This window comes from Schistocerca piceifrons, chromosome 3 (assembly GCF_021461385.2).
Source record: "Schistocerca piceifrons isolate TAMUIC-IGC-003096 chromosome 3, iqSchPice1.1, whole genome shotgun sequence".
Classification (NCBI taxonomy): Eukaryota; Metazoa; Arthropoda; class Insecta; order Orthoptera; family Acrididae; genus Schistocerca; species Schistocerca piceifrons.
Window position 1 is genome coordinate 707120001 of NC_060140.1, and position 26790 is coordinate 707146790.

The 26790-nt window shown below is 39.1% G+C and overlaps 1 protein-coding gene across 6 annotated transcripts in view; it reads left to right on the plus strand.

The window, feature by feature from the left end:
* LOC124788060 (tRNA wybutosine-synthesizing protein 4-like) overlaps nt 1-26790 on the plus strand; it is a 55859-nt gene that overhangs the window by 17277 nt on the left and 11792 nt on the right. For all 6 annotated transcript variants that reach the window (XM_047255144.1, XM_047255140.1, XM_047255145.1 and 3 more), the window contains exon 6: nt 3459-4169. In XM_047255144.1, coding sequence (XP_047111100.1) covers nt 3459-4169 — 711 coding nt within the window. The remainder of the gene's footprint in view (nt 1-3458; nt 4170-26790) is intronic.

Consider the following 26790-nt stretch of genomic DNA (forward strand, 5'->3'; position numbering starts at 1 on the left):
TCTCAGTGCAGTCACAAATTTTGCTTGGTACCCCAATTGATCAAACTTTTGACAGTAAGTATAGGTGTGGTACTGAGTGAAATGCTTTTTGGAAATCAAGAAATACTGCATCTTCCTGACTGCCTTGATCAGAAAGCTTTCAGTATGTCATGTGAGGAAAGTGCAAGTTGAGTTTCACATGATCAATGTTTTTAGAATCCATGCTGGTTTGTGTGGAGATCATTTTGTCCAAGATACCTCATTATGTTTGAGCTCAAGAGTATGTTCTAAGATTCTACAACAAATCCGTGTCAAGGATATTGGATGATATTTTGTAGATCACTTCTACTATGCTTCTTGTTGAAGGTGTGACCTGTGTTCTCTTCCAATTACTGGGAACGGGTTTTTATTCAAGAAATCTACAATAGATTGTAGTTAGAAGAAGGTCTAACTCAGGTGAAAATTTAGTATACTATCTGATAGGGATTCCATGGGGCCGGAGCTTTCTTAAGTTTTAATTATTTCAGCTGTTTCTCAATACCACTTACACTAATACTGATTTTACTGATTTTTTCAGTTGTAGAAGTATTAAACTAGGTCAATGTTGCTGGTTTTCCTTTGTGAAGGAACATTTGGAAACAGAGTTAATCATTTCAGCTATTGCTTTTCTACCCTCAGTTTCAGTTCCTGTCACATTTTCTGGGAATGGATACTAACTTTGGCGCCACTGATAGCCTTTACATATAACCAGAATTTATTTGGTTTCTGTGAAAGATCATTTGACAGTATTCTGCTATGGTAGCCATTGAAGACCACATACGCTGCTCTCTTGACAGCCAAATGCATTTCATTCAGCATCTCACTCTCTATAGTCCTATGCTTTGTTTTACATCTATTACACAGTAGTCTTTGTTTCTTAGAAGTTTAAACTCTCCGCTGATGATTACAGTATGATTGGAAAGTTTTTGGTTATGTCGTAGGATGAGTCTCATGGGCAATAGAATGATCCAATTACTATTTTATGCCCACCCCTGCTACTGAGTCTTGCCCAAACAATCTCACATGCAGCTTCAATTTCAATCTCAGTGGATTTAAGTTTCTTGTCTACTGTGTCAAATAAACCACCTCCATTTCCTATTGGCTTATCCTTTCGATAGACAATTAAACTTTCCCCAAGAATCTCATTGCCATCAATTTCAGGTTTCGACCAGCTTTCTGTATCTAGTATTATGTGAGCTTCTCAGGAGCTCTTGGAACTTTGAAACTTTGTTGTGAACGCTTTGGCAGTTAATCCCTAGACATTTCTTTTGGTCTTACACTGATACTGGGTCTTTTTTTTTTTTTTTTTTTAAAAAAAAAAGAAGGAAAGGTCTTGCATGTGCCCCACACACATTCAGCTACTGGAGTAGCAACCTCTAATGTGTAGTGCACACCTGACCCATTTAGAGAGACCCTGCAGTTCTCAAGCCTATGGTGCAAGCTCAGGAATTACATCCTAGCTTATCACGGAACCTTCGTAGTCCCTGGTTCAGTCCTTCCTCTCGACTCGGAATGAAGGGGTCACGATCAGATGAGAGGACAATGCTGCAAATTGTGAGTTTAATTGAAACTCCTTGTGCAAGACTTGTCTTCTCAACCTTCTCTACCACATGCTGGAATGGTCCAAGTACTACCTCTGAGCATGACAGCAGGCATAATTTGTTCCAATGTGTGCCACAATCTGCAGCTGGTTGCTCCCTGTTCCCAGAGTAGCCTCTACATGTTGAATGAGGCTCGCAGGCATACATACTAAGTACACATGGTGTGCTTTCCTGTCTCTTGCTGCCATTTACCTAAGGGCTACCATCATTCGCCATATGTTTCAACTGTCAACGATTAATAGACCCTACCAATTTGTGTTTGCCTCCTCTTGACACTGGACAAAACAGGTTTCCCCAAAACAGGTGAAGCGAGTTCCACATGCTTACTTTCAGTGCCACTGAAAGACAGCACCTTGAACTTGTTGGTTAGGGAGATCAGTATAACTAATACCTGAGTCCTCCCTGGTCCCATCCATACTGTACAGGGCCTCTAGATCTATTAGTGAGACACCACTCATAGTCAAGTCAACAAGTAATGACAGATCATGTAATTTCTACATAGGGGACAGGATCCACAGGAGTGGATAGTACCTGAGATATCTTCGGTACTGGTACCACAGGTACATGACTGTCAAGATTCTTCCAACACACCTATTCACACCAGCTGCCAGGGTGATTTCCAGCTGATTACAAAAGCAACTAAGTCACCCCATGTTTGAGAACAGCAGTTACAGTGGGGCAGCATTTTGGCTTGTGCAGTGTGTTACAGGACAGGGAAAAAATAACTTTAAACTAAGTCTGATCATCTTTAATATCTGTTGTGCTAAAAAGATTACTAATTCCCTATAAGAATTGAAACAAAACTAGATTTATATTAAGGCAACAGAAAAATCTGTGATAAAATTGCTAATTTCCTAAAACTTTTGAGGTTAATTATAGTCATTAGCAAACTCATAAATAGAGTTAATTTAGGATAAATGTTGATAATAGATAGCCATCTTTAAAGGAAAACTAGATGTAACAATAGAAATATCATGAATACCAATTTACTACAAATTAGATCATGCACAGGACAGTGTTAACTTCCGAAAATTCTCAGAAATAATTCAGTGTGCTTTATTCTTTGGGAGTAATTGTGAATCACAAATGCTGATTTGCTATGAAATAAATTGTCCAACAACACTTGTATCAGTAACTTACAAAAATATAATTTTAAACGTTTGGAAAGTCTATAAAAATAACCTATTTCTCAAATAATTGTAGTGTGTAATTAGAGAATGATTGTTTTGTGTTAGGATAGGCCTACTGTTCTCAAAAATTTGAAAAGAGCACAAGTAAGGTTAAGCCCGCAGTTGATGATAACAATACAAATAGGTTTCGATACAGTTAGTGAAAGATTATGCAGAAGTGACACAAACCGTAAAATATGTGAATCTATATTTCAATTTGGCACATAAATCTTGTACATGTAGTCTTACACAAAGGAAAGTTCTGAAGTTGGCTGTTACGTATAAATTAATGTGTGAATTGTTTGGAGTTTTTACTTAGCTGTTTCTGTGCCAACTCCTACATTGTCATGCTGTAGAAACACTCTGCAGTGTGAGTTTATCTTGGTAAAAATCCAGAAAATGTGCAGCACCATTATTTCCTGAAGACTGTCCCATAATTTTTTTAGGTTATAACAGTTTACCGTCCTGTCATTTCTCGATTATTAATGTAAATAGTATATTACTAGTTTGTATATCTACCAAACGGTTTCATTATACATAAAAACACTTTTTTGTATTAGTTCAGTAGTTTTATTTTTGGTTTTTTTTCATGCTTTAGGGGGTAAAATTTTCTGCAAACTATAATATGAATACTGGACTCAATGAATTGTATACTTTTTCTTATTTGTAGGGTTGGAGTGCATGCGCATCCATGTCTGCATATGAGGCCTTAAAGCTTCTCACAGAGGAAGGCAAAGTGAATAATGTTGTGAGATTGGAACCATTTGATGAATTTGAAAGTTGGCATCTTATGTGCTGCCATTATACTTTGACCATAGCATCCCAAGGGGTGCTGGAGAATTGGTTCAGTGATGATAGGAAAAAAGAAAGTATTAACATGTCACAAAATTTACTCCGTTATTCTGAAGACAATGCCCTCCATTGGTCTGTGTTACCTGTCCAGGGGCGGATACCAGAACGATTTGGTCATGCTAGTGGAAGACTGGATGAACATCGCATAGCACTAGTGGGTGGCTTCGGAAAGAGCTACAGTCAAGAACACAGCAGGCTCAGTGAAATTAGTATTGTTAATACTACGGATTTTACAGTTCAACATGTCACTCTTCATTCTCCTCTTCCAAAAGGAGATTCGTCACTGGCTGCAATGCATTCAACTTGCATACCACTTCATAATGGGAGGCTTTTAATAATTGGTGGGCGCACTTCACCTACACGACCAGTGAACACAAAACCAGTAATCCTGTCTGTGTGGAATAAGGATGTGGAAGTTCTTGATCTAATTGGACCATGTCCACGCTGGAGACATACAGCAACTCTCATTGGCAGTGAGTCCACCACCCAGTTGATTTTGCTCTTTGGTGGAAGAACTTCGAATCTGATTGTAAGTGCTTTCATTTTTTGAAATGTATGTAATGTATGGTTTGCTTCCATTTACACTTACAGCAGAGGTGATATATACTACCTCCAGTTTAAAATGGAATTGTAATTTGTTCATCACAAGTAACAAATTTGTGTATGCTTAAACCATCAACTTCTTGATTTGCATGTTTCTGTCTGTTCTCTGTTATATGTATGTTTCACATGTGGGGCACATCAGCATTTGCAAACAAAATGTGAGACATGTCCTATCGTGCTCTTCACTGATTGTAAAATGTTAATGTGTACAGGATGCAATGCTATGTTCAGCTGTGGAAATGACATTTAGAGGAAGCTCATCACTCAAACCACACTTGGATGCAATGTTTCAGCACACCTTTTAAGTTAATTATATGCAACATTGTGAGCAGCTGGGAAGATTAGCATAAGACAGAGAAAGATGGACAGCATCAGACCAGTCAGTAGACTGGAAACATAAAAAAAAGAAATGAAATGAGTGTATGATCTTAATGATTTGTTATTTTTCTGCTTATTTCTCCAATTTCTGTCTCTAATTTCTAAAGTATGAAAAGCTGTACATCGCAGTATACATTTGTTTTAAAACACTGAAACCAGTTAGTAAATAATGCAGAATCATAAACTTTATCTTTAAAAATATTTGACACAGTTGTTAAATAGGTGACTCATTGTAAATGATGGAAAATAGTGGCATCAAACTTCGTGCAGAAAACTGTCTGTTCTACTAATGAAAGTAATCTTAAGTAGTTGTGTTGCTCCTCACTTATGCACACTAGTGGGTAGAAGTGAGCTACAAGCTGCCAGATCACCATGCTTCACAAGTACATACAACTTTATGTATCAACAAAAACATTTGTGTTTGCGTAAACTGCACAGATCATAGAGGTTCCACAGGCATTAGTGACATCTCACATTGAGAGCTAGGTTGGATGCTAGTGCTTGAGATAAATTCCATCTCTGATACTTGAACCACTTGGTTTCCTTGATAGACAAACAGCTGATAATCTACACGAAAGGAGCCTCCGAGAAGATTGTGATGATCTGTGATCAGGATGATAAAAGCATTCGGGCGTACCCTGGGCAATGCCAGAATATGATTCAAAGTAATCTGACGGCTGATCCTTTCACACCAGAAACATATATACCTGAGCCCTTTTCAGGGCCACAGTTAACGATTATGTCTATTAACACAGAAGGCATAACAACAGCCAAAGAAGAACTGCTAAGAGAACTGTGCAGTCAGCACCAGTGCCTATACTGTGCATGCAGGAGACACACAGAATTTGTGACATGCGCAGACCAAAAATAGACAGAATGTGTCTCACCATCAAAAGACCACATGATAAATATGGAAGTGCTATCTTTGTTCATCCAGATCTTATCCACAGCATTCAAGGAGGAAAACAACATTGAAATTCTCACTCTAGAAACAGTTAATTGCGCCATTACATCGCTTTATAAACCAACCGGTGCTGAATTCATTGTTAACAAACCACCCAATTTTCTAAATAAACATGTGCAGATAGTGATCGGCGATTTCAACAGCCATAGTACCATTTGCGGCTATGATCGTGAAGATGAAAATGGGACAGCAGTACAAGTATGGGCAGAAGCAAGTCACCTGACTAATCCATGATGCAAAACTGCCTGGATCTTTTAACAGCGGCAGGTGGAGGCGAGCTTACAATGCTGACTTAATTTTTGGTAGCAGCAGTATCAGCCAACAATTTGTAAAATCTGTCTGCTCCCCAATACCCAAATCACAGCATAGACCAATAATGTGTCAATTATTTGCTGCTATAAGACCACAGGAGGTATCTTTTCGGAGAAGGTGTTTAAGAAGGCTGATTGGTCAATATTTGCAAAATTGCTGGACATAGAAGAATCTTGTATAAAACCAATACCCAAATGCTATGACACCTTCACAGCGGCTGTAAACAGATGTTCAAGTATGTCTATCTGTCGTGGCTGTCGAACGTGTTATATCCCCGGGCTTACTTCAGCCCAAGCCACCCTACTAACTGAATGCAGCTACTTATTTGAAGAAAACCGTTTCAGTGAAGCAACTATGGAAGCAAGAAACAATCTTATTTCCTCTATAAGGGAGGCAAAAAGGGATAAGTGAACTGAAACTATAGAAAACGTGAATCTGAAGAGAGACAGCCCTAAGGCTTGGAGACTTCTGATACGCTTAAACAATGATTCGACTAAGACCACTACACATCATAACATCACTGCCAATCAAATAGCACATCAGTTACTGATGAACAGGAAACCAGCACACAAACCACAAAAACCGAAATTGTAATGAGAAGAGCAAGAGGAAAGTAATGACCTTACATCGTCATTCAGCATGGAAGAACTATAGAAGGCTATCAAACAAAGTGAAAATGGCATATTAGCTGGCTTAGATGTTATACAGAGCAAATTAAATACTTTGGCTTAAATACAAAGAAATGGATTCTCCAACTTTTTGATAACTGTGTAAGCAGAAACCAAATTCCAAAGATATGGCGGAAGAGTCGGCTGATTGCTTTGCTGAAACCTGGCAAAGAAGGAAATGATCCAAAGAATTTTAGACCAGTTGCACTTCTTTTACGTCTTTACAAAATGCTGGAAAGACCGATTTTAAATTGCCTATCACCTGCAATTGACCCCTCCCTTATACCTCAGCAATCTGGATTTCGTCCAGGTACAAGCTGTACTGGACATTGCTAAATCTCACACAATTTATTGAAGATGGCTTCGAAGCTCAGAAGGTGACAGGAGCGGCATTTGTCGACTTATCGTATATATATATATATATATATATATATATATATATATTCCTCCCCCCCATGAACCATGGACCTTGCCGTTGGTGGGGAGGCTTGCGTGCCTCAGCGATACAGATAGCCGTACCGTAGGTGCAACCACAACGGAGGGGTATCTGTTGAGAGGCCAGACAAACGTGTGGTTCCTGAAGAGGGGCAGCAGCCTTTTCAGTAGTTGCAAGGGCAACAGTCTGGATGATTGACTGATCTGGCCTTGTAACAATAACCAAAACGGCCTTGCTGTGCTGGTACTGCGAACGGCTGAAAGCAAGGGGAAACTACAGCCGTAATTTTTTCCCGAGGGCATGCAGCTTTACTGTATGATTACATGATGATGGCGTCCTCTTGGGTAAAATATTCCGGAGGTAAAATAGTCCCCCATTCGGATCTCCGGGCGGGGACTACTCAAGAGGATGTCGTTATCAGGAGAAAGAAAACTGGCGTTCTACGGATCGGAGCGTGGAATGTCAGACCCCTTAATCGGGCAGGTAGGTTAGAAAATTTAAAAAGGGAAATGGATAGGTTGAAGTTAGATATAGTGGGAATTAGTGAAGTTCGGTGGCAGGAGGAACAAGACTTCTGGTCAGGTGACTACAGGGTTATAAACACAAAATCAAATAGGGGTAATGCAGGAGTAGGTTTAATAATGAATAGGAAAATAGGAATGCGGGTAAGCTACTACAAACAGCATAGTGAACGCATTATTGTGGCCAAGATAGATACGAAGCCCACACCTACTACAGTAGTACAAGTTTATATGCCAACTAGCTCTGCAGATGACGAAGAAATTGAAGAAATGTATGATGAAATAAAAGAAATTATTCAGATTGTGAAGGGAGACGAAAATTTAATAGTCATGGGTGACTGGAATTCGAGTGTAGGAAAAGGGAGAGAAGGAAACATAGTAGGTGAATATGGATTGGGGGACAGAAATGAAAGAGGAAGCCGGCTGGTCGAATTTTGCACAGAGCACAACATAATCATAACTAACACTTGGTTTAAGAATCATGAAAGAAGGTTGTATACATGGAAGAACCCTGGAGATACTAAAAGGTATCAGATAGATTATATAATGGTAAGACAGAGATTTAGGAACCAGGTTTTAAATTGTAAGACATTTCCAGGGGCAGATGTGGACTCTGACCACAATCTATTGGTTATGACCTGTAGATTAAAACTGAAGAAACTGCAAAAAGGTGGGAATTTAAGGAGATGGGACCTGGATAAACTAAAAGAACCAGAGATTGTACAGAGATTCAGGGAGAGCATAAGGGAGCAATTGACAGGAACGGGGGAAATAAATACAGTAGAAGAAGAATGGGTAGCTTTGAGGGATGAAGTAGTGAAGGCAGCAGAGGATCAAGTAGGTAAAAAGACGAGGGCTAGTAGAAATCCTTGGGTAACAGAAGAAATATTGAATTTAATTGATGAAAGAAGAAAATATAAAAATGCAGTAAGTGAAACAGGCAAAACGGAATACAAACGTCTCAAAAATGAGATAGACAGGAAGTGCAAAATGGCTAAGCAGGGATGGCTAGAGGACAAATGTAAGGATGCAGAGGCTTGTCTCACTAGGGGTGAGATAGATACTGCCTACAGGAAAATTAAAGAGACCTTTGGAGATAAGAGAACGACTTGTATGAATATCAAGAGCTCGGATGGAAACCCAGTTCTAAGCAAAGAAGGGAAAGCAGAAAGGTGGAAGGAGTATATAGAGGGTCTATACAAGGGCGATGTACTTGAGGACAATATTATGGAAATGGAAGAGGATGTAGATAAAAATGAAATGGGAGATACGATACTGCGTGAAGAGTTTGACAGAGCACTGAAAGACCTGAGTCCAAACAAGGCCCCCGGAGTAGACAATATTCCATTGGAACTACTGACGGCTGTGGGAGAGCCAGTCCTGACAAAACTCTACCAGCTGGTGAGCAAGATGTATGAAACAGGCGAAATACCCTCAGACTTCAAGAAGAATATAATAATTCCAATCCCAAAGAAAGCAGGTGTTGACAGATGTGAAAATTACCGAACTATCAGCTTAATAAGTCACAGCTGCAAAATACTAACACGAATTCTCTACAGACGAATGGAAAAACTAGTAGAAGCCAACCTCGGGGAAGATCAGTTTGGATTCCGTAGAAACACTGGAACACGTGAGGCAATACTGACCTTACGACTTATCTTAGAAGAAAGATTAAGGAAAGGCAAACCTACGTTTCTAGCATTTGTAGACTTAGAGAAAGCTTTTGACAATGTTGACTGGAATACTCTCTTTCAAATTCTAAAGGTGGCAGGGGTAAAATACAGGGAGCGAAAGGCTATTTACAATTTGTACAGAAACCAGATGGCAGTTATAAGAGTCGAGGGACATGAAAGGGAAGCAGTGGTTGGGAAGGGAGTAAGACAGGGTTGTAGCCTCTCCCCGATGTTGTTCAATCTGTATATTGAGCAAGCAGTAAAGGAAACAAAAGAAAAATTCGGAGTAGGTATTAAAATTCATGGAGAAGAAATAAAAACTTTGAGGTTCGCCGATGACATTGTAATTCTGTCAGAGACAGCAAAGGACTTGGAAGAGCAGTTGAATGGAATGGACAGTGTCTTGAAAGGAGGATATAAGATGAACGTCAACAAAAGCAAAACAAGGATAATGGAATGTAGTCTAATTAAGTCGGGTGATGCTGAGGGAATTAGATTAGGAAATGAGGCACTTAAAGTAGTTAAGGAGTTTTGCTATTTGGGGAGCAAAATAACTGATGATGGTCGAAGTAGAGAGGATATAAAATGTAGGCTGGCAATGGCAAGGAAAGCGTTTCTGAAGAAGAGAAATTTGTTAACATCCAGTATTGATTTAAGTGTCAGGAAGTCATTTCTGAAAGTATTCGTATGGAGTGTAGCCATGTATGGAAGTGAAACATGGACGATAAATAGTTTGGACAAGAAGAGAATAGAAGCTTTCGAAATGTGGTGCTATAGAAGAATGCTGAAGATTAGATGGGTAGATCACATAACTAATGAGGAAGTATTGAATAGGATTGGGGAGAAGAGAAGTTTGTGGCACAACTTGACCAGAAGAAGGGATCGGTTGGTAGGACATGTTCTGAGGCATCAAGGGATCACCAATTTAGTATTGGAGGGCAGCGTGGAGGGTAAAAATCGTAGAGGGAGACCAAGAGATGAATACACCAAGCAGATTCAGAAGGATGTAGGTTGCAGTAGGTACTGGGAGATGAAAAAGCTTGCACAGGATAGAGTAGCATGGAGAGCTGCATCAAACCAGTCTCAGGACTGAAGACCACAACAACAACAACATATATTCCTACGTGGAATGTTTAGGGAAACATTCCACGTGGGAAAAATATATCTAAAAACAAAGATGATGTGACTTACCGAACGAAAGCGCTGGCACGTCGATAGACACACAAACATAAAAACCCACACCTTTTCGTCTTTCTCTCTCCTTCCCTCTTTCCTGATGAGGCAACAGTTTGTTGCGAAAGCTTGAATTTTGTGTGTATGTTTGTGTTTGTTTGTGTGTCTATCGATGTGCCAGCACTTTCGTTTGGTAAGTCACATCATCTTTGTGTGTGTGTGTGTGTGTGTGTGTGTGTGTGTGTGTGTGTGTGTATATATATATATATATATATATATATATATATATATATATCCCCAAACACCAGGAGCTTCTTATATGCTAAGGACCTCACTCTAGCCATCTAGAGCACAGATTTTGAATCAGTGGAGAACAACCTCACGAATGCCCTTGAAGATCTATCTAGATACTACAACACAAACCAGCTTAAATCAAGCCCATCCAAGACCCAGGTGTGTGCTTTTAATTGGAGAAACAATGAAGCCACTTGCAAGTTGAAAATAGTACACTCGGGGATCGAACTGGAACACAACGAGAGTACAGAATACCTAGGAGTGACTCTTGACAGATCTCTCACTTTCAAAAAGAAATGCATGAAATGCAAGTCGAAAGTTTCCACCAGGAACAATCTCCTACAGAAGCTGGCCGGTTCACAGTGGGGTAGTTAACCTGAAACAATCCGAACATCTGCAATGGCACTATGCTATTCTGCAGCAGAGCATGCCTGTCCTGTTTGGTATAATTCAACTCATGCCAAACAGGTGGATATACCTGCAGAATTATAACAGGTTCCTTGAAATCCACTCCAGTCGAATAGCACCACCACATGTTCGAAGAGCGATAGCTGTGAAGAAGGAAAGAAAGGCAGTGGAACAGGAAATTACCCATCCTCTGTAAGGACATGAACCGCATCCACAACAACTGAAGTCAAGGAAGAGTTTCCTTAGGACATCAGAGGAACTTGGAACGACTGCTGAAAAAGCTAGGTTACAACTATGGAGGGCTATGACCTACCTTCGCCCTGGTTGGGAAAGTTGTTGAAACTTTACCTCTAGGCCATGACGGGGAGTGGACAACTTGGAAGTACCCGAATAGACTGAGATCCGGAGTTGGAAGATCAAAAGTTAACTTGGCAAGATGGGGATACACTGATCCAAATGATAGTCGGTGTGACTGTGGAGAAGAACAGACATTTCGACACATGCTTTGGTGTCGATTGTGCCCAGTCTCCTGTACAGAAGATGATCTTCAACAAGCAACAGAAAATGTACTGGAAGTGGCCAAGTTTTGGTCAAAAGTAATTTAGACATAATTGTGTAAAATGTATGTACATGTTCCTGTATGTTTATGACATGAGAGTAATAATAATAATCTACAATGGATTCATTTTTGAGGTCTATACAGTATACCCTTGAATTATGACTGCCAAATGCCCTTTGGATATTTGGTACTAGTTGTGTGAAGCCAAACAACTAGGGTGGCACTGTCACTGAGAATCATATCATCTCTGTTGCCTGTATTACCCAAGCTTTGTCTTACATGATTTAATGAATAACCTCCTCAGACATCATCAACGGTGTCTGTCACACATCTTTAATGTGTTTAACCTTCGTTGCATGTATACATGAGATTGGATTCTTCACAGTAAAGTTTTAATACACTCAATCTACCTCAGAGTTCTGAGTTCAAAGATCGTCTAACATGATGCTCTAAAGCCTAGGTGTTTACACACTAACTTGTGGGCACCAAGTCATTGTCATTTCTCAGATGTATTATGTATTTTCTTTTAACCTAAGAATTTTTGCAGCTGGCTTTATGTAAATTATCTCTTGTATAATTTACATTTACACTGACAGCACTGTTCTGGCCCTTTTTATTAAATTTTTTGTGCGGCAGTGCTTCAACAAATTGGCATCCTTCGTCTGCTCACAATTCAAATGACATACAGCTATTTTGAAATATTTGGCGATAAAATTGTAATGTAGAGTGGTTATAGTTATTTGGGGATAAGAAAAAACATCTGGCATATAACTGTAAATTTTTATTCACCTGAACTCTCACTCAGTCACCCTCTCCTAGTCATGTTGTCTTCCGATGTCCCAGTTTCTATTTGTAACCATGCCTTCTGATTTAATTACATATTGCAATCAAGTTTTTCTCCTTCCACTTCTTTTCTCATCAAGATATCCATCAGCTTATCTGTTGTTTCCTAGCCAGTACTGCCACCCGAGCCCGCTGCCAAAAGGTTGGCAGCATCAAAGTCCGGACGCCGTCCGCATAAGCAGCGCCAGTGATACAGGAAATTGCCGTAAGTCTGCGCGCGCCACCGCTGGCTTCTGGCTTCTTAAGCGCTGGAGTCGCGAGCGCTAGGACAGTTCTGGATTAGCCGCTCAGTTGTATACTCGCCACCGAATTGTGTACTTGCTAGTCAGTTGTGTGTTCATCGCAGCAGAGTTGTTGTTTGTCGTCAGCCGACGCTGACCTAGCCGCTCCGACTCGGACTAGACAGATTTCTGTAGATACGGAGTTCACTACTGTGTTTGTGTATCTTCGTAAATAAAGATAAGTACCGACTTTTATTTAATCTGAGTGTTTGGGCTTTCATCTTTCTGTTCACTGTTCCAGCGGACCGGTCGGCCCGCTATTAAAAGTGTGGCGGTGACTTCGTAAGCCATTTCTACAGCCAAGTGTTTGTCGCTACGAACACCGCCACAAAATTATCCAACTGCATTCTCTCAAAAGCCTTTTCGAGCTCGCAAATACTCCTTTGCCCTTTTCTATATACTGTATCTTTCACCAACAGTCCCTAGACGTTCAGTGGTATCCTGAGTACCTTTTCCTCTTCTGAAATCATATTTTTTCTCTCCAAGTGCTTTTTCCAGTGTTCTGTGTAGCCCTCTATTTAGAACTTCTGCTGGGTGCAATATTAGGCTGATAATTCTTCTGTTCTCCACACCTTTTAGAGTTCGTCCTCTTTAGTATTAGCACTATTACGGTTACAGGGAAGGAAGTGTCCTGGCCAATCTCCTTCACCATAGATTTAGTTGCAAAGAGAGGTCAGCTCCTTTCCACTTGCTTCTCATAAGATTTCTGCAGGAACATCATCTACACCACACACTTTTTTGTTTTCCATTTTCTCCAATGCCTTCCTCGCTTCTGACCTTAGGATAATTTCAGCTTCCCTCTTCATTTACTTCTTCTTTCTTCTCAGTTTGCAGATCAGAAGGTGTTTGATCAGCTTCAGAGACATTCAATATACAGGGTGTCCTATTTATCTTGACCACCGTAAATAACTGTTTGTGCAGATGCAAATTACAAAATGTTTCAAGCAAATATTCTTTAGCCATCAGGGGAACATCAATCAGCATGATTGCCTTCATTGTAGCTTTTTTTTTTTTTTTTTTTTTTTTTTTACAAAGATATGAACAGCAGTATGACTTTTTTAAATGGCATCCTGCATTTTTTATTCGGTAATTCATTTCCTCTCCTAAAGACCTATTCAAAAATGTATCACAGTGTACCATTCACTGAAACACAACATTATTAATTACATAACACAACATTGACTTAGAGCCCGGGATCACAAACTCATCCACTTTTTGGAGTTGTCAGAAAACAAATGAAAACCAAGCAAAAACACAGTACACAATTGACTTTGACTCTCTTGTACCATTGCCCAGAAGTAGAACATTCAAAGGTGCTCAAAGTGGTGACCCTGGACACCGATACACTGGTGCTCTTGTTGAATGAAAGAATTGCATACTGCTTCCAGTGTTGCTTGCTGAAGAGAATTACAAGCCAGTATAATACATTCCTGCATGTCCTCTGGAGTGATAGACAACATCTTTAATACATCCCCAAAGAAAAAAGTCCAGAGGATTTAAATCAGGAGACCTAACAGACCAAGTAACTGTTCCTCCTCGACCAATCCATCTGGCAGGATACCTTCGGTTCAGAACACGATGTGCACGCAAGGCATTATGTGCTGGACATCCATCGTGTTGATATCACATAAGTATCCCGGTTCTTAGCGGCACTTCATCCAGAAGAGGATGAAGAATTCGTCTGAGGAAGTTGGCATATGCTGTGGCGTTTAGACTACCATTGATGAAATTAGGGCCAATAATTGTAGTACCAAGCATCCCACACCAGACGTTAATTCTCCATTGACGCTGATGTTCCACCTGTCTAGCCATCATGGGTTGTCGCTGGACCAATAATGCTTGTTCCTTGTATTTACCTGTCTTTTGTTTGAGAAGGAACATTCATTGGTAAATAGAACATTGGAGAAGAAGTTCGGGTTGGCGAGGATTTGCTGCTGTCTGGAAATCATTCCCATGCAGTTCTTGATGTAGGTGTACATGGTAAGGAAGGAACTAGTGACCTGCAAGAATACTATGTACACTGGTTTTAGGAATGCCAATCTCATGTTCAAGCTGTCATGTGCTCACATGTGGATTCATAGCAACAGAAGTGAGAACAGTAACTTGGCAGCTTCGTCTGGGCAAGTGCTACGGTGATTGCGCGGCCATGGGTTGAAACTTCACTTTTCCTGAAGCGTCGCAACATGACGAGAAAACATCCATCGGGAAGGTGGGTTCTTGTCAGGATGCTGCTCTCTGCACAGTTCCACTGCCTGCGTAGCATTTCGCCTACCTTCAACAACAATAATAAAAGAAATGTTATATTGATGCAGTTTGTAGGAAGGACAGCTCTTACTGTATGCCTACTCTACACAACAGTATTTAAAAGGACTAAACTACTGTACTAAATGTACCCATACATAAGAAAACAGTATTGCAATTACTGTTGTGCTAACTTACACTCCCCATAGATGAGTAGAATTTCTACCTTCTTTTCACTGGTGTACATTCTGCTCACACAACTCTTCAACTGACGAGGGTTGACGGAATGATGGGTGTGCATTCTACTCAGGTTTACCTTTGTCCTCTGTCAACATCAGCACGTGGATGTGTTCCATTACCCCGAGTACCGGCACTAAGCACTGGGAGCGTCAACGTCAATGTTGTCTTATAGTAATTAATAACATTGTGTTTGAGTGAATGGTATACTGTGATACCGTTTTGAATAGATCTTTATGAGAGGAAATGAATTACTGAATAAAAAATACAGGGTGCCATTTAAAAAAAGTCATACTGCTGTTTATATCTTTGTAAAAAGCAAAACTACAACAAAGGCAATCATGCTGATTGATTTCCCCCTGGCGGCTAAAGAACATTTGCTTGAAACATTTTGTAATTTGCATCTGGACAAACAGTTATTTAGGGTGGTCTAGATAAATGGTACATCCTGTATTGTGAATTGTGTTTTATTCATCTCATGACGTACATTTGCAATCCATTTGGTTTGTCTACAGGAGACATTTCAAAAATTTATAAAACAGTTACAATGATTTTTACATTAATAAATAATAGCACTATAATAAATAACAACACTATTAGGATATTTCTTGGAACATGTAACACACTGTATCCAGTTCTAATTTCCAGTTTTTCCCACACGAATTCATCCACTGAGTAATAAAACTTCAGTGTCAGTACCTCATACAGCTTTCTGATAAGTGAACCTAAATTCATCTGCATCAACTTGTTCCCTTACAGATTTCATTCCCATGTATTGAGGTCCCTGGACATACAGTCCAAGGCATTGGGTGGGGAGCATAAAATTTTCTTTGTTTCTAGTATCATGTAAATGGACACAATGGTTTTCTTCAAATAATTCATGTTTGGTGTACAAAAAAAGAAAAATCTCATATATGTATAAGGTTGGCAGAGTTAACATTTTAAGTTTTCCAAATAATGATCGACAAGGTTCTTCGCAATTTACAGCGCACATATTTCGTATGATTTTTTTCTCTATTTTTAGTATCTGTACTATGTTTGTCGAGTTACCCTAAAAAACAATACCATACCTAATAATGGATTCAAAGTAGCTTGCATATGCTACTTTTCATGTGTCCATGTCAGTTGCAGTTGACAATATTTGCATTGCAAATGTAAAGCTGCTTGGTTTGTTTGCCAGGTATTCAATGTGTGCGTGCCAGCTCACATTTTTATCCATATTTTAACCTAAGAATTTGACTGACTCAACTTCTTCTATACCTGGGTTGTTGTGTACAATCTTAATCTCTTTGGTTTTGAACTGCATCACATGAGTCTTACATATGTTGAGATTCAACCCATTTAGTTGAAACCAAGTTTCCAAGGTGCTGAGGGTACTGATCACAGTTTTGGGAATATTTTCCGAATCCTGATCTTCAACTAAGATAGAAGTATCATCTGCGAACAGAACTGATGGGAAGCTGATATTTAATGGTAAGTCATTAACATAAAAGAGAAATAGGACTGGGCTTAATATGGAGCCTTGTGGAACACCCTGAGGGTTTTTTTTTCTTTTCTTTTTTTTTTTTTTTTTTTTTTTTTCAGTCAGAAAAATGATATGCGCCATTTGAAGAAATGCTAACTCTTTGCTTTCTGTTGGATAAGTAGGATTTAAGCCATTGTGTGGCACTGCCGCTAATGCCATACTTTTCAAGTTTGTAAACAAGAAATGCAAGGTTTTCAGAATCAAAACGCAATTGTGAGGTCACAGAAAATTCCTGCCACCTTATTTCTTTTGTCTAATGATGTACTTATTTTCTCAATGAAGCTGTTTACTGCATCTATGGTGTTTTTCCCCTGTTGAAAACAAAATTGATTGTTTAGAATAACAGGATATTTTGCAGTGAAGTTTTGGATTTGTGCAACAGCAAATTTTTCAAATATTTTAGATAGGACTGGGAGAATCAAGATAGGATGATAATTTCCCATGATCTCTAATGACTGACCACACAGCCTTTGTCTTATTTTTATGATTTAAATTTGCCTGTTGTTTACCAGTTGTTTTGCTGCCCTGACAACTCTTTTAAATATGGTTTTATAGTGTCTAACATATTTAATGAAATCAATGTCTTTATTATATTTTAGTTCTCTGTGCAGTTGCCTTTTCCTTGCACTGCAAAATTTCTATGCCCTGGGTAATCCATTTTATTCATTATTTTATTGCTGCAGAGTCTAGGTGGAAATGTTTCACTAAAGACACCAAGAAAAGTATTTAGGAATTTCTCAAAGTTTTCTTCACTTGAGTTACAATGATCAAAAGTCCATGTTTTCTCTTTTAGCTTTTCACTAAATATTAGCAAATTTTCTGTGCTAAAGTTCCTGCTCATATGGGTTCTCATACGTGAAATTTTCCTGTCTGTATGTGGCAGCTCAATGAACAATGCACAATGATCTGAAATACCTAGATCTAGACAAAATTTGTACACATCTTCATATACATAATTAGAACATTGTCAGTACATGTTGCTGATTGCCCATTGTCTCTGGTATATTCAAAGAAATTCAATTTGAAACCATATTTCTTTACTAAGTCAGTGAATCTTAAAGCAAGGCTACTATCACATGTGATATCACTATTAAAATCAGCAGCTATTTCAGTTTTTTTCTTTTTTTCTCTGCAAAGGTCTTCTAGCATAATTTGAAGCTGAGATAAGAATAATTCTGTTGTTGACGTCCTGGAATTCTGTATATTGAGACTATTATAACATTTGCTAGTGAGTTGACTATTTCTACACAACAGCTCTCAAACACACATTCTTCATTTAAATAATTAAAACTGTTTCTGGTCTCATAATTTATATCACTATGTAGAAGTATACATGAGCCTCCACGTGACATTTTTCTTCTGCAAAAGCTACTTGCTAATTCTGAAGTTCCTTATTTTGTTTAGAATTTTAATTGTGTCCTCAGTAAACCAGTGCTCATTTAAGCAAACAACTCTAGTATTTGCACCTTCTGACGAATGATTTTGGAGCTTTTATTGTAGAAGCATCAATGTTTAAACCATTTATATTCCAGTGGATAACATACCTACTTTGACTATTAGTTATAGGCTTTAGCACATTTCTTGCCAGATAATGGTTTGGTTTTGTCTTTCTTAATGCTACACAAGTTTTTTCACACCCATCACTGCTTATCAGTTTCTCATATTTTTTATGGCCTGGCAAGCATATATGAACATCTTACTGAATATTTTTGAGCCCAACCTATTCAGATGTAGACCATCTTTGGCAAGACACTTTGCACTTAGAAATTTGTTGGGATCAATGAAAATGACTCCTAGTTTATTGCACTGTTCTTTGATATTGCCGTTTATTCTCTGCACATAGCTGTCACTCACTGACACTCTTACCATCTATCCTGAACTTCCCACGGGTCACTTAATAAAGTTCTGTCCTAGGCTACTCAATTCATCTTTTTGTACTTGCTGTCTTTCTCCAGTGTCTCAGTTTCTGAGCAGATTTTCCTCATCCATTGTTCCCTGGCCTGATCACTTACTCTTTTCAGCTCACTGTTCAATCACCAGTATTGCTGCTTTCCTACTTTCCTCCTTCAGTTTGCGCATTTTTCAATTTTCTCCTTTCTGCCACCTTCTGGATTACATCATCAGTAACCCATGGTTTTCTTCTCCTCTTGCACTTCACTAGTCCAACGATTTCTTTATTGGTTGTTTCCAGAGTGTCCCTGCCCTGAATCCACTGTTCCTTTGCGCTCTCTGTCTCTTCTCTTCTTTCCCACTTGTCTCTGAAGCCTCCTTCCAGTTTTTTAGTTTTCCCTCTTCCTTTAGCACATCCAGATTTAATTTCTCTGCCACTTTACCTACTAGCATGTTTTTCAATGTGACCTGCGCTTCTGCTACAATCAGGTTGTGTTCGAAATTGATGTCTGCTACTTGATAAGCCGTGGCTTTCTTCGTATTTGTCATGAATCTGCTCTGTACGAGTATATATTCAATTTTGTCCGTACTAGATCTCCATGTGTATCATCTTGTTTTAAGATTTTCAAAAAGGATATTTCCAGCTACAAACGAGTTTTTCTAGCAAAATCTGATCATTCTTGCACCTCTCCCATTTCTCTTGGCCAGCACAACACCACATTCCGATCACCCATCACTATGATGCATGCCTTTTACTTCTCTCTCCCCACCAGTGGTTCAAGTTGGCTGTAGCACTCTTCAATCTCATTGTCAGTGTGTTGGCTGGTTGGCATGTGACTAGTGGTGCGTAAGAACAATTGCTTTACTTCCTATTCCAGATTCTGTATTGCCACAATACATTAATTTTTTATATGAAACTGGGTATTTACAGTGTAGCTGTAACTTTGTTTTAACAAGCATTGATGCTCACTGTACATCTTCAAACACATCTGCAGAATTTTGTTGTAATTAGAACCCCTTTACACATTGCCACCGAGAAGTGCATCTTCGTGGTGCTTTGGCTGATGAGGCTTTGGTTTAAATGGGCACCTTCAGACATGCAGCACCACAGCACTTCTGTCATCTGTGAAGAAGAAAACATCCATTGATATGGAATGTGGGACATGAAGAATATTCAAATAAATTGGAGAAGATTGAAGTATGGGAGGCAATCATTCCTACAATTTCACCAGACTTCGGAGGCAAAAATACGTCTGAGAAGAATACAATTGGTGAATGTCATAACAACAGTGATTAATAAATTGGGCATATACCAAGTTTTCATTTTTACTGAATGAGTAAGCATACGAAATATACATCATTTAAATAAGATTTTGAACAAAGTGATCTCATATTTTTTGAAACTGTCATTGTAGTTGCCCCTCTGAGATCATAAAGTAGTCTGCAGATTTGTCACAGAAACTGGACATTTCTACTCATTTTTGTAGAGCCTGTTGACATGTCATGCATACCACAAGTAGTCAGTGTCATAAAATCTGCACAACGTACAGCTTGTTTTTATGTCATCATCACTGAGTTCTGCAGATACATGCAAAAGTCGATGAGAAATTCTCTACTTGGTAGCAAAATACCGAAAGTACATTCAACATATCACCTAGCCCTCCAGAGATTGTAGTTGAAAACTCTTTCTTCAATTAATGAAATTGCCTCCACATGGATGCAGTAAGAACAGTGGCATACTGAAACCTTCATCACCAGTGATTACAAAAGGAAAGTAATCAGGGCCTTGGTATAACAGCCTGCTTTGAGAAAATGTAATTTCTTCCTCAATTAACTTTTTATAATGCAATGAATTCTTAAATGCTGTTGAATATGGTGGTATTCCATATGCACCAATGTCCGTGAACATAAATTTCTATTGGGAATCACACGTGGTTAGCAACAATATGGTGAAAAAGTGTATGTAGTTGTAATAGTTGGTTAGAGGCCGTAGGAGGGGGAGTGTTCATTGCAGTTGGCAAAAATATTCTCTCTATTGAGGTCAAAGTTGAGTGTTAAAAGTGAAGCCATCTGGTCACGTATAACAGGTGTAGGTGAAACTAAGTTAATTTTTGGATGTTTTTGCTGGCCACCCGATTCTGCTGTGACAATTCTAGAGTCATTCAAAGAAAGTCTATGGTCAGTAGTGCGTTAATACCCAGATCAAGCAATACTAGTTGGAGGCAACTTTAACTTGCCGAGTATAGACTGGGATGTGTAGATTATTGTGGAGGGTTGGTACAGACACTCAGTCATGGGAAATACTTTTGAACACATTTTCTGAAAATTATCTTAAGCAACTAGCTCGGCAGCACACATACAATGGAAGTATCTTAGACCTTCTAGTTACAAATAGGCCAGATCTTATCGACAATATCAGTATAGAAGTGGGGATTAGTGATTATGATGTCATTATTCCCACTATGCTTACAAAAGTTAACAAATCAGTCAAGAAGGTGAGGATAGTGTTTCTGCTAGATAGAGCAGATAAACAGTTATTATCATCTCAGTTAGACAGTGAATTGGCATCACTTAGTTCCGGTAAGATGGTTATAAAGGAGTTATGGGCAAAGTTTAAGCAGATTGTAAATAGTGGTCTGGCAAGTTGTGTGTCTGGTCAGTGGATAAAGGATGGAAAAGACCCACCATGGTTTAATAATGTAATTTAGCACAGGCTGTTGCACTCTAGGTTCAAAAGGGGATGCACAAATGATGACAAGTGAAGGTTAGTAGAGATTCGTGTGTCTATGAAAACATCTATGCACGAAGCATACAACAACCACTACTGCCACACCTTAGCAAAAGATCTGGCAGAGAAACCTAGAAAATTCTGGTTGTATATAAAATCATTAAGCAGACCTAAGGCTTCTATGCAGTCTGGTTTGGCAGTTGATGATAGCAAAACAAAAGCCAAAGTTTAAATTTTCACGTTCAAGAATTGTTCACACAGGAGAATCATACAAACATACCATCATTTGACCATTGGACATATTAATAAGCATCCCTGGTGTAGAGAGACAACTGAAAGATTTGAAAGCAAATAAATAACTAGGTCTGGAATGAATCCCAGTTCGATTTTACAAGGTAATCTACAGCATTTGACACTTTACCTAGCTTGCATTTATCGCGTATCTCTCGCCCAGCACAAATTCCCAAGCGACTGGAAAAAAGCGCAGGTGACTCCAGCATATAAGAAGGGTAAAAGAATGAACCAGCAAAATTTCCGACCAATATCCTTAAATTCTATTTGCTGCAGAATCCTTGAAAATATTCTCAGTTTGAATATAATAAACTTTCTTGAGACTAAGAAGCTTATGTCCACGAATTAGCTTGGTTTTAGAACACATTGCTTATGAAAAACTCAGCTTGTCCCTTTCTCGCATGATACTGAGAACTATGGATGAAGGGCAACAGGCAGATCGTATATTTCTAGATTTCCAGAAAGCATTTGACATGGTGCCCCATTGCAGGCTGTTAACAAAGGTACGAGCATATGGAATAAGTTCACAGATACGTGATGTTTGGATACAGTATTACTAGTGTCCTGCTTGTCACAGTCAAGTCATTTAAATATTTGGGCGTAACGTTGCAAAGCGATATGAGGTGGAATGAGCATTTGAAAGCTGTGTTAGGGAAGGCAAATGGTCGTCTTTGATTTATTAGGACAATTTTAGGAAAAAGTGCTTCACCTGTAAAGAAGACCACATATAGGATGCTGGTGCGACCTGTTCTTGAGTACTGCTTGAGTGTTTGGGATCCGTACCAGGTTGCATTGAAGGAAGACATCAAATCAGTTCAGAGGCGGGCTGCTGGGTTTGTTATCAGTATGTTCAAACAGCACGTGTTACAGAGATGCCTCAGGAACTCAAATGGGAATCCCCAGAGGGAAGGTGACATCCCTTTCAAGAAACTCTATTGAAAAAATTTAGAGAACTGGCATTTGAAACTGACTGCTGAACAATTCTATAGCCACCAACGTACACCGTGCATAAGGACAAAGAAGGTAAGATACAAGAAATTAAGGCTCATAAGTAGGTGTACAGACAGTTGTTTTTCCCTTGCTGTATTTGTGAGTGGAACAGAAGGGGAAATGACAAGTAGTGGTTCAGGGTACCCTTTGCTATCCGCCCTATGGTGGCTTGCAGAGTATCTACACAGATATAGATGTAGATGTAGATGTGCCCAACTCCAGCTGGCTTGATGACATTCGTATGTTTACCATCTACAGCTGCCAACCAGTTTTAGAAATGTGCCAGATTCCGGAAGTCAGTTTATTGTCAGAATGGAGAAGCAGACAGGTCAAAAGTAATTTCATATAGCCTGACACACTTGTCAAGTTATACTAGATATAATTACAGGTTTCTTGAAGGATCGGAGGTATTCACTGATTATGAATATTTAGGATCTCTGCTAAAGACAAAGGAATGTGTGATAAAGAAACAAAATGACATATTGTCCCTGTCTAAGTTGCAATGGTTAAACTCACTAAAATCTAGCAGAACTGGACAATATTCAAAATGACAAAGATGCATGAGGTTGAATCATTGGGTGTTCCCTGTGTTCTTGTATGAAAGTGAGACCTGAGCCATGACAGCTAATAAAAACAGCTGAATTGATGCCTTCAAGATGTGGTTTCAATGGAAGATTTTATGCATTCCATGGACAGAAAGAAGAACCGACGCTTCCATTATAGAAGAACTAGCATCACAAGAAGTGTATCATGCCATGTCAGCCAAAGATAATTCCCGTTCTTTGGGCACATTTTGAAAAGAGAAGAATATACAACTTAGAAAAAAGGCAAAACTGAATACGGAAGGCTGTGAGGAAGAGCAGTAAATAGATGCTTGGATCAAGCAAAAAAGATTATCGGCCTATCTCTTCACATTATATTAAGAAGAACTGAAGATCACTGTGGATGGAGACATCTAGTTGTAGATTCATTTACTTAAGAACTGAGTGAAGAAATGAGGTCATGACGCTTGGCAGTGAGTGAACCAGTTCATGATGATGATGATGTAGGTAAGTTGTTATAGAACATAAATACTTTTGGATTAAAGGAGATAGCTCACTGAAAAGCAAGATCATTGAATTTTGTTGATACATCCAAGCAAAAGAAAGTAAACTTGCTAACTTTGTTGAAGAATTGATAGGGTAGCTTGATATTGTAGCTGAAGTTCCATCATTGTATTTGCAGCCCCAAAGACCTGAAAACAAGAAATATGAGTGACACACAAGAATCATTTCTGTTGCTTTTCCAAATCTGTTGTTGTACAGAGTTTACATTTACTAGATATTTTTAATTTTTTTTTTCAAAGAAAGTGGAAAAGATTAAGGGATTCTTACACCAGAGAATTGCAAAAAGAAAAGAGAGAAAGAGAGAGAGCAGTTTGGTTTGGAAGCTTCTGGGGAAAAAAAAACAATGTTTTGTTAGAGAATTCATGATGTCTTGATACTTCAAAGGTACATTTGACAGTATTGGACTGGAGATTGAGGATGATCCTCAGCATAGCACATCGCAAGTCAAAGGCATCAAAGAGTGTGTGGGTCCTAAGCATAATAAAAATAAGAAATGTGTGAAGGAACCTATAGAAACAGATGACCTTATTAAAACTCTTAAAGCAAAATTCTACAGGCCATCTAACATTGAATCATAAGAAAGATGAAGACATGCTGTTCATGTTACTTTTAGTGTCTGAAATTATTCATGAACTTGTGAAATTAGACACAATGTCGAAAATTTTGAATATTTTAAGAAAGGCAACAAACAAAAGTGTTTGAGTAGCTACATCTTAAATCTCGCATTGCTCAGTTCCATAATTTCAGCGTGAAGCATATTACATCATGTCCAGGAAGTTTTCCAAGCAATCTTCAGACCACTTCACTCACTCTTAACAGTGCACAAACAGAGATCCACACGGGAATTCAATGTCACTATGAACTGATATCCTAAACATCTGCTTCAAGTATGTCTTCAGAAAGCAATTCAGAATAACTTGGATAGGAAGTTAATGCTTTCTATAGTTGTGTAATTTGCAACAAAATACACTCTTAAAAGAAGGCTGTGCTATGAAGGAATTATACAAATTGACATTACATACAGATGTCAACAGAACATGCAAGATGGTAATCTTTGACGACTGATGGATGAATGTGTGACATCACAGCACAGTTTCACTGTGCAGCTGGCAAGGATAGTAAACAGCAGACTTGTCAATGCCAGAACATAAAGTCTTTGTGGATTTCATTCTCAGACAGGCATGTGAAAAATATATGCTGATGTCAGCATTTGAGAAAGGACATGTAGTTGAAATCAAAAAAGCCAGTTGGAGTAATCAGTGAATAACTTGACATTTGAATAGGAGCACTGCCACTATTTAATGATGTTGGCAGGAATGGTTGAACCATGGCTGAACATGCACCGAGAAGGAAGTGGTCGACCTAGAGAGACAGCAGAACACGAGGATTGAGCAGTCATCAAGAGAGACACTCAGTGCCCCAGATACATCCTTACCATCACTCCAATGTGCAACTAGTGTTTCAATGACCCAAAAACTATTAGTAATAGCTAACAGACAGGGGGCTGGGCTCATGGCACCTCTTACTCTGACTACTATTGACCTCTGAACAATACCAAGCCAGTTTGCAGTGGTGTTGGGCACATTAGGCCAGGAATCTCATTGACTGGAATTGTCTTCAGTGATGAGTCCTGCCTTGAACTGAGCCCCGAGGACTAGCGAAGACATGTCTGGAGATGCCCAGGACAGTGACGGGATACAAACCTGACGGTCGCTTGCCATACGGCCTGACAACCAGGAGTGATGGTCTGTGGTGTTATTTTGTTTCATAGCAAGACTCATTCAGTTGTCATCTGCAGCATTCTTATAATGCAGTGGTATGTTGATGATATTCTACACCCTGTTTTAGCTGGCCACGGTGGCCGAGCAGTTCTAGGTGCTTCAGTCCGGAACTGCGCGACTGCTACGGTCGCAGGTTTGAATCCTGCCTTGGGCATGGATGTGTGTGATGTCCTTAGGTCAGTTAGGTTTAAGTAGTTCTAAGGGAATGATGACCTCAGATGTTAAGTCCCATAGTGCTCAGAGCCATTTGAACACCCTGTTTTGTTGCCCTTCATGGCAAGTCATCCTGAGCTTACAATTCAGCAAGATAATGCCTGCCCACACATGGTGAGAGTTTCTACTGCTTGTCTTCATGCTTTCCAAACCCTACCTTTGCCATCAAGGTTGCCAGAGCTCTCCCCAACTGAAAATTTTGGAGCATTATGGGCAAGGCCCTCCAACCAGTTCACATTTCTGATGGTCTGATGCACCAATTGGACAGAATTTGGCACAATATCCCTCAGGAGGACATCCAACATCTCTGTCAATCAATGCTAAGTTGAATAACAGGTTGCATAAATGTCAGACGTGGACCAACCAGTTATTGATAGTTTTAGGTTTTCTGTAGTTTTCCTAAACTGCTTACCACAAATGGCAGAATGGTTCCTTTGAAAAGGATAGAGCCAATTTCCTTCCTCAAACTGGTCTTGTGCTCTATCTTTCATGATCTCATCATTGATGAGACATTACTTTTGTCTTCCTTTTCCTCTGCTTCAAAACCCTTGCCATCTAGAGCTTTTTCTAGAAACACTATCTTTTCTGAACTGTTTACTTGAGAACTGTTCTTCCAACATATCCTTTGGCCTCTGAACCCTAACCTGTCTCTGACCCTTCCCTCTTCTCACCTTTTCACTCCCTATCCCCTTCCATTCCTAGCTCTTACTTCTCATTACCATTTACCATTTTTACATTTACTCACATACTGTATCTGAGACTACTTGACCTTAGTTACATGACAGTATAGGAAGAAAGGGGGAGAGAATGTATGAGTGATCACATGCATGTTTTCTGTTCTGACGAATGCAAGTTCAGTATGTGAACTACTATTCATGAACTCCGTTATTTAGAAAACTTAAAATATTAACTCTGCCATCCCTATACACAATAGGAGATTATTATTTTTTTTGTACACCAGACATGAATTATTTGCGGGAAACCATTTTGTCCACTAGCATGATACTAGAAAGAAAGAAAATTTTTATGCTCCCC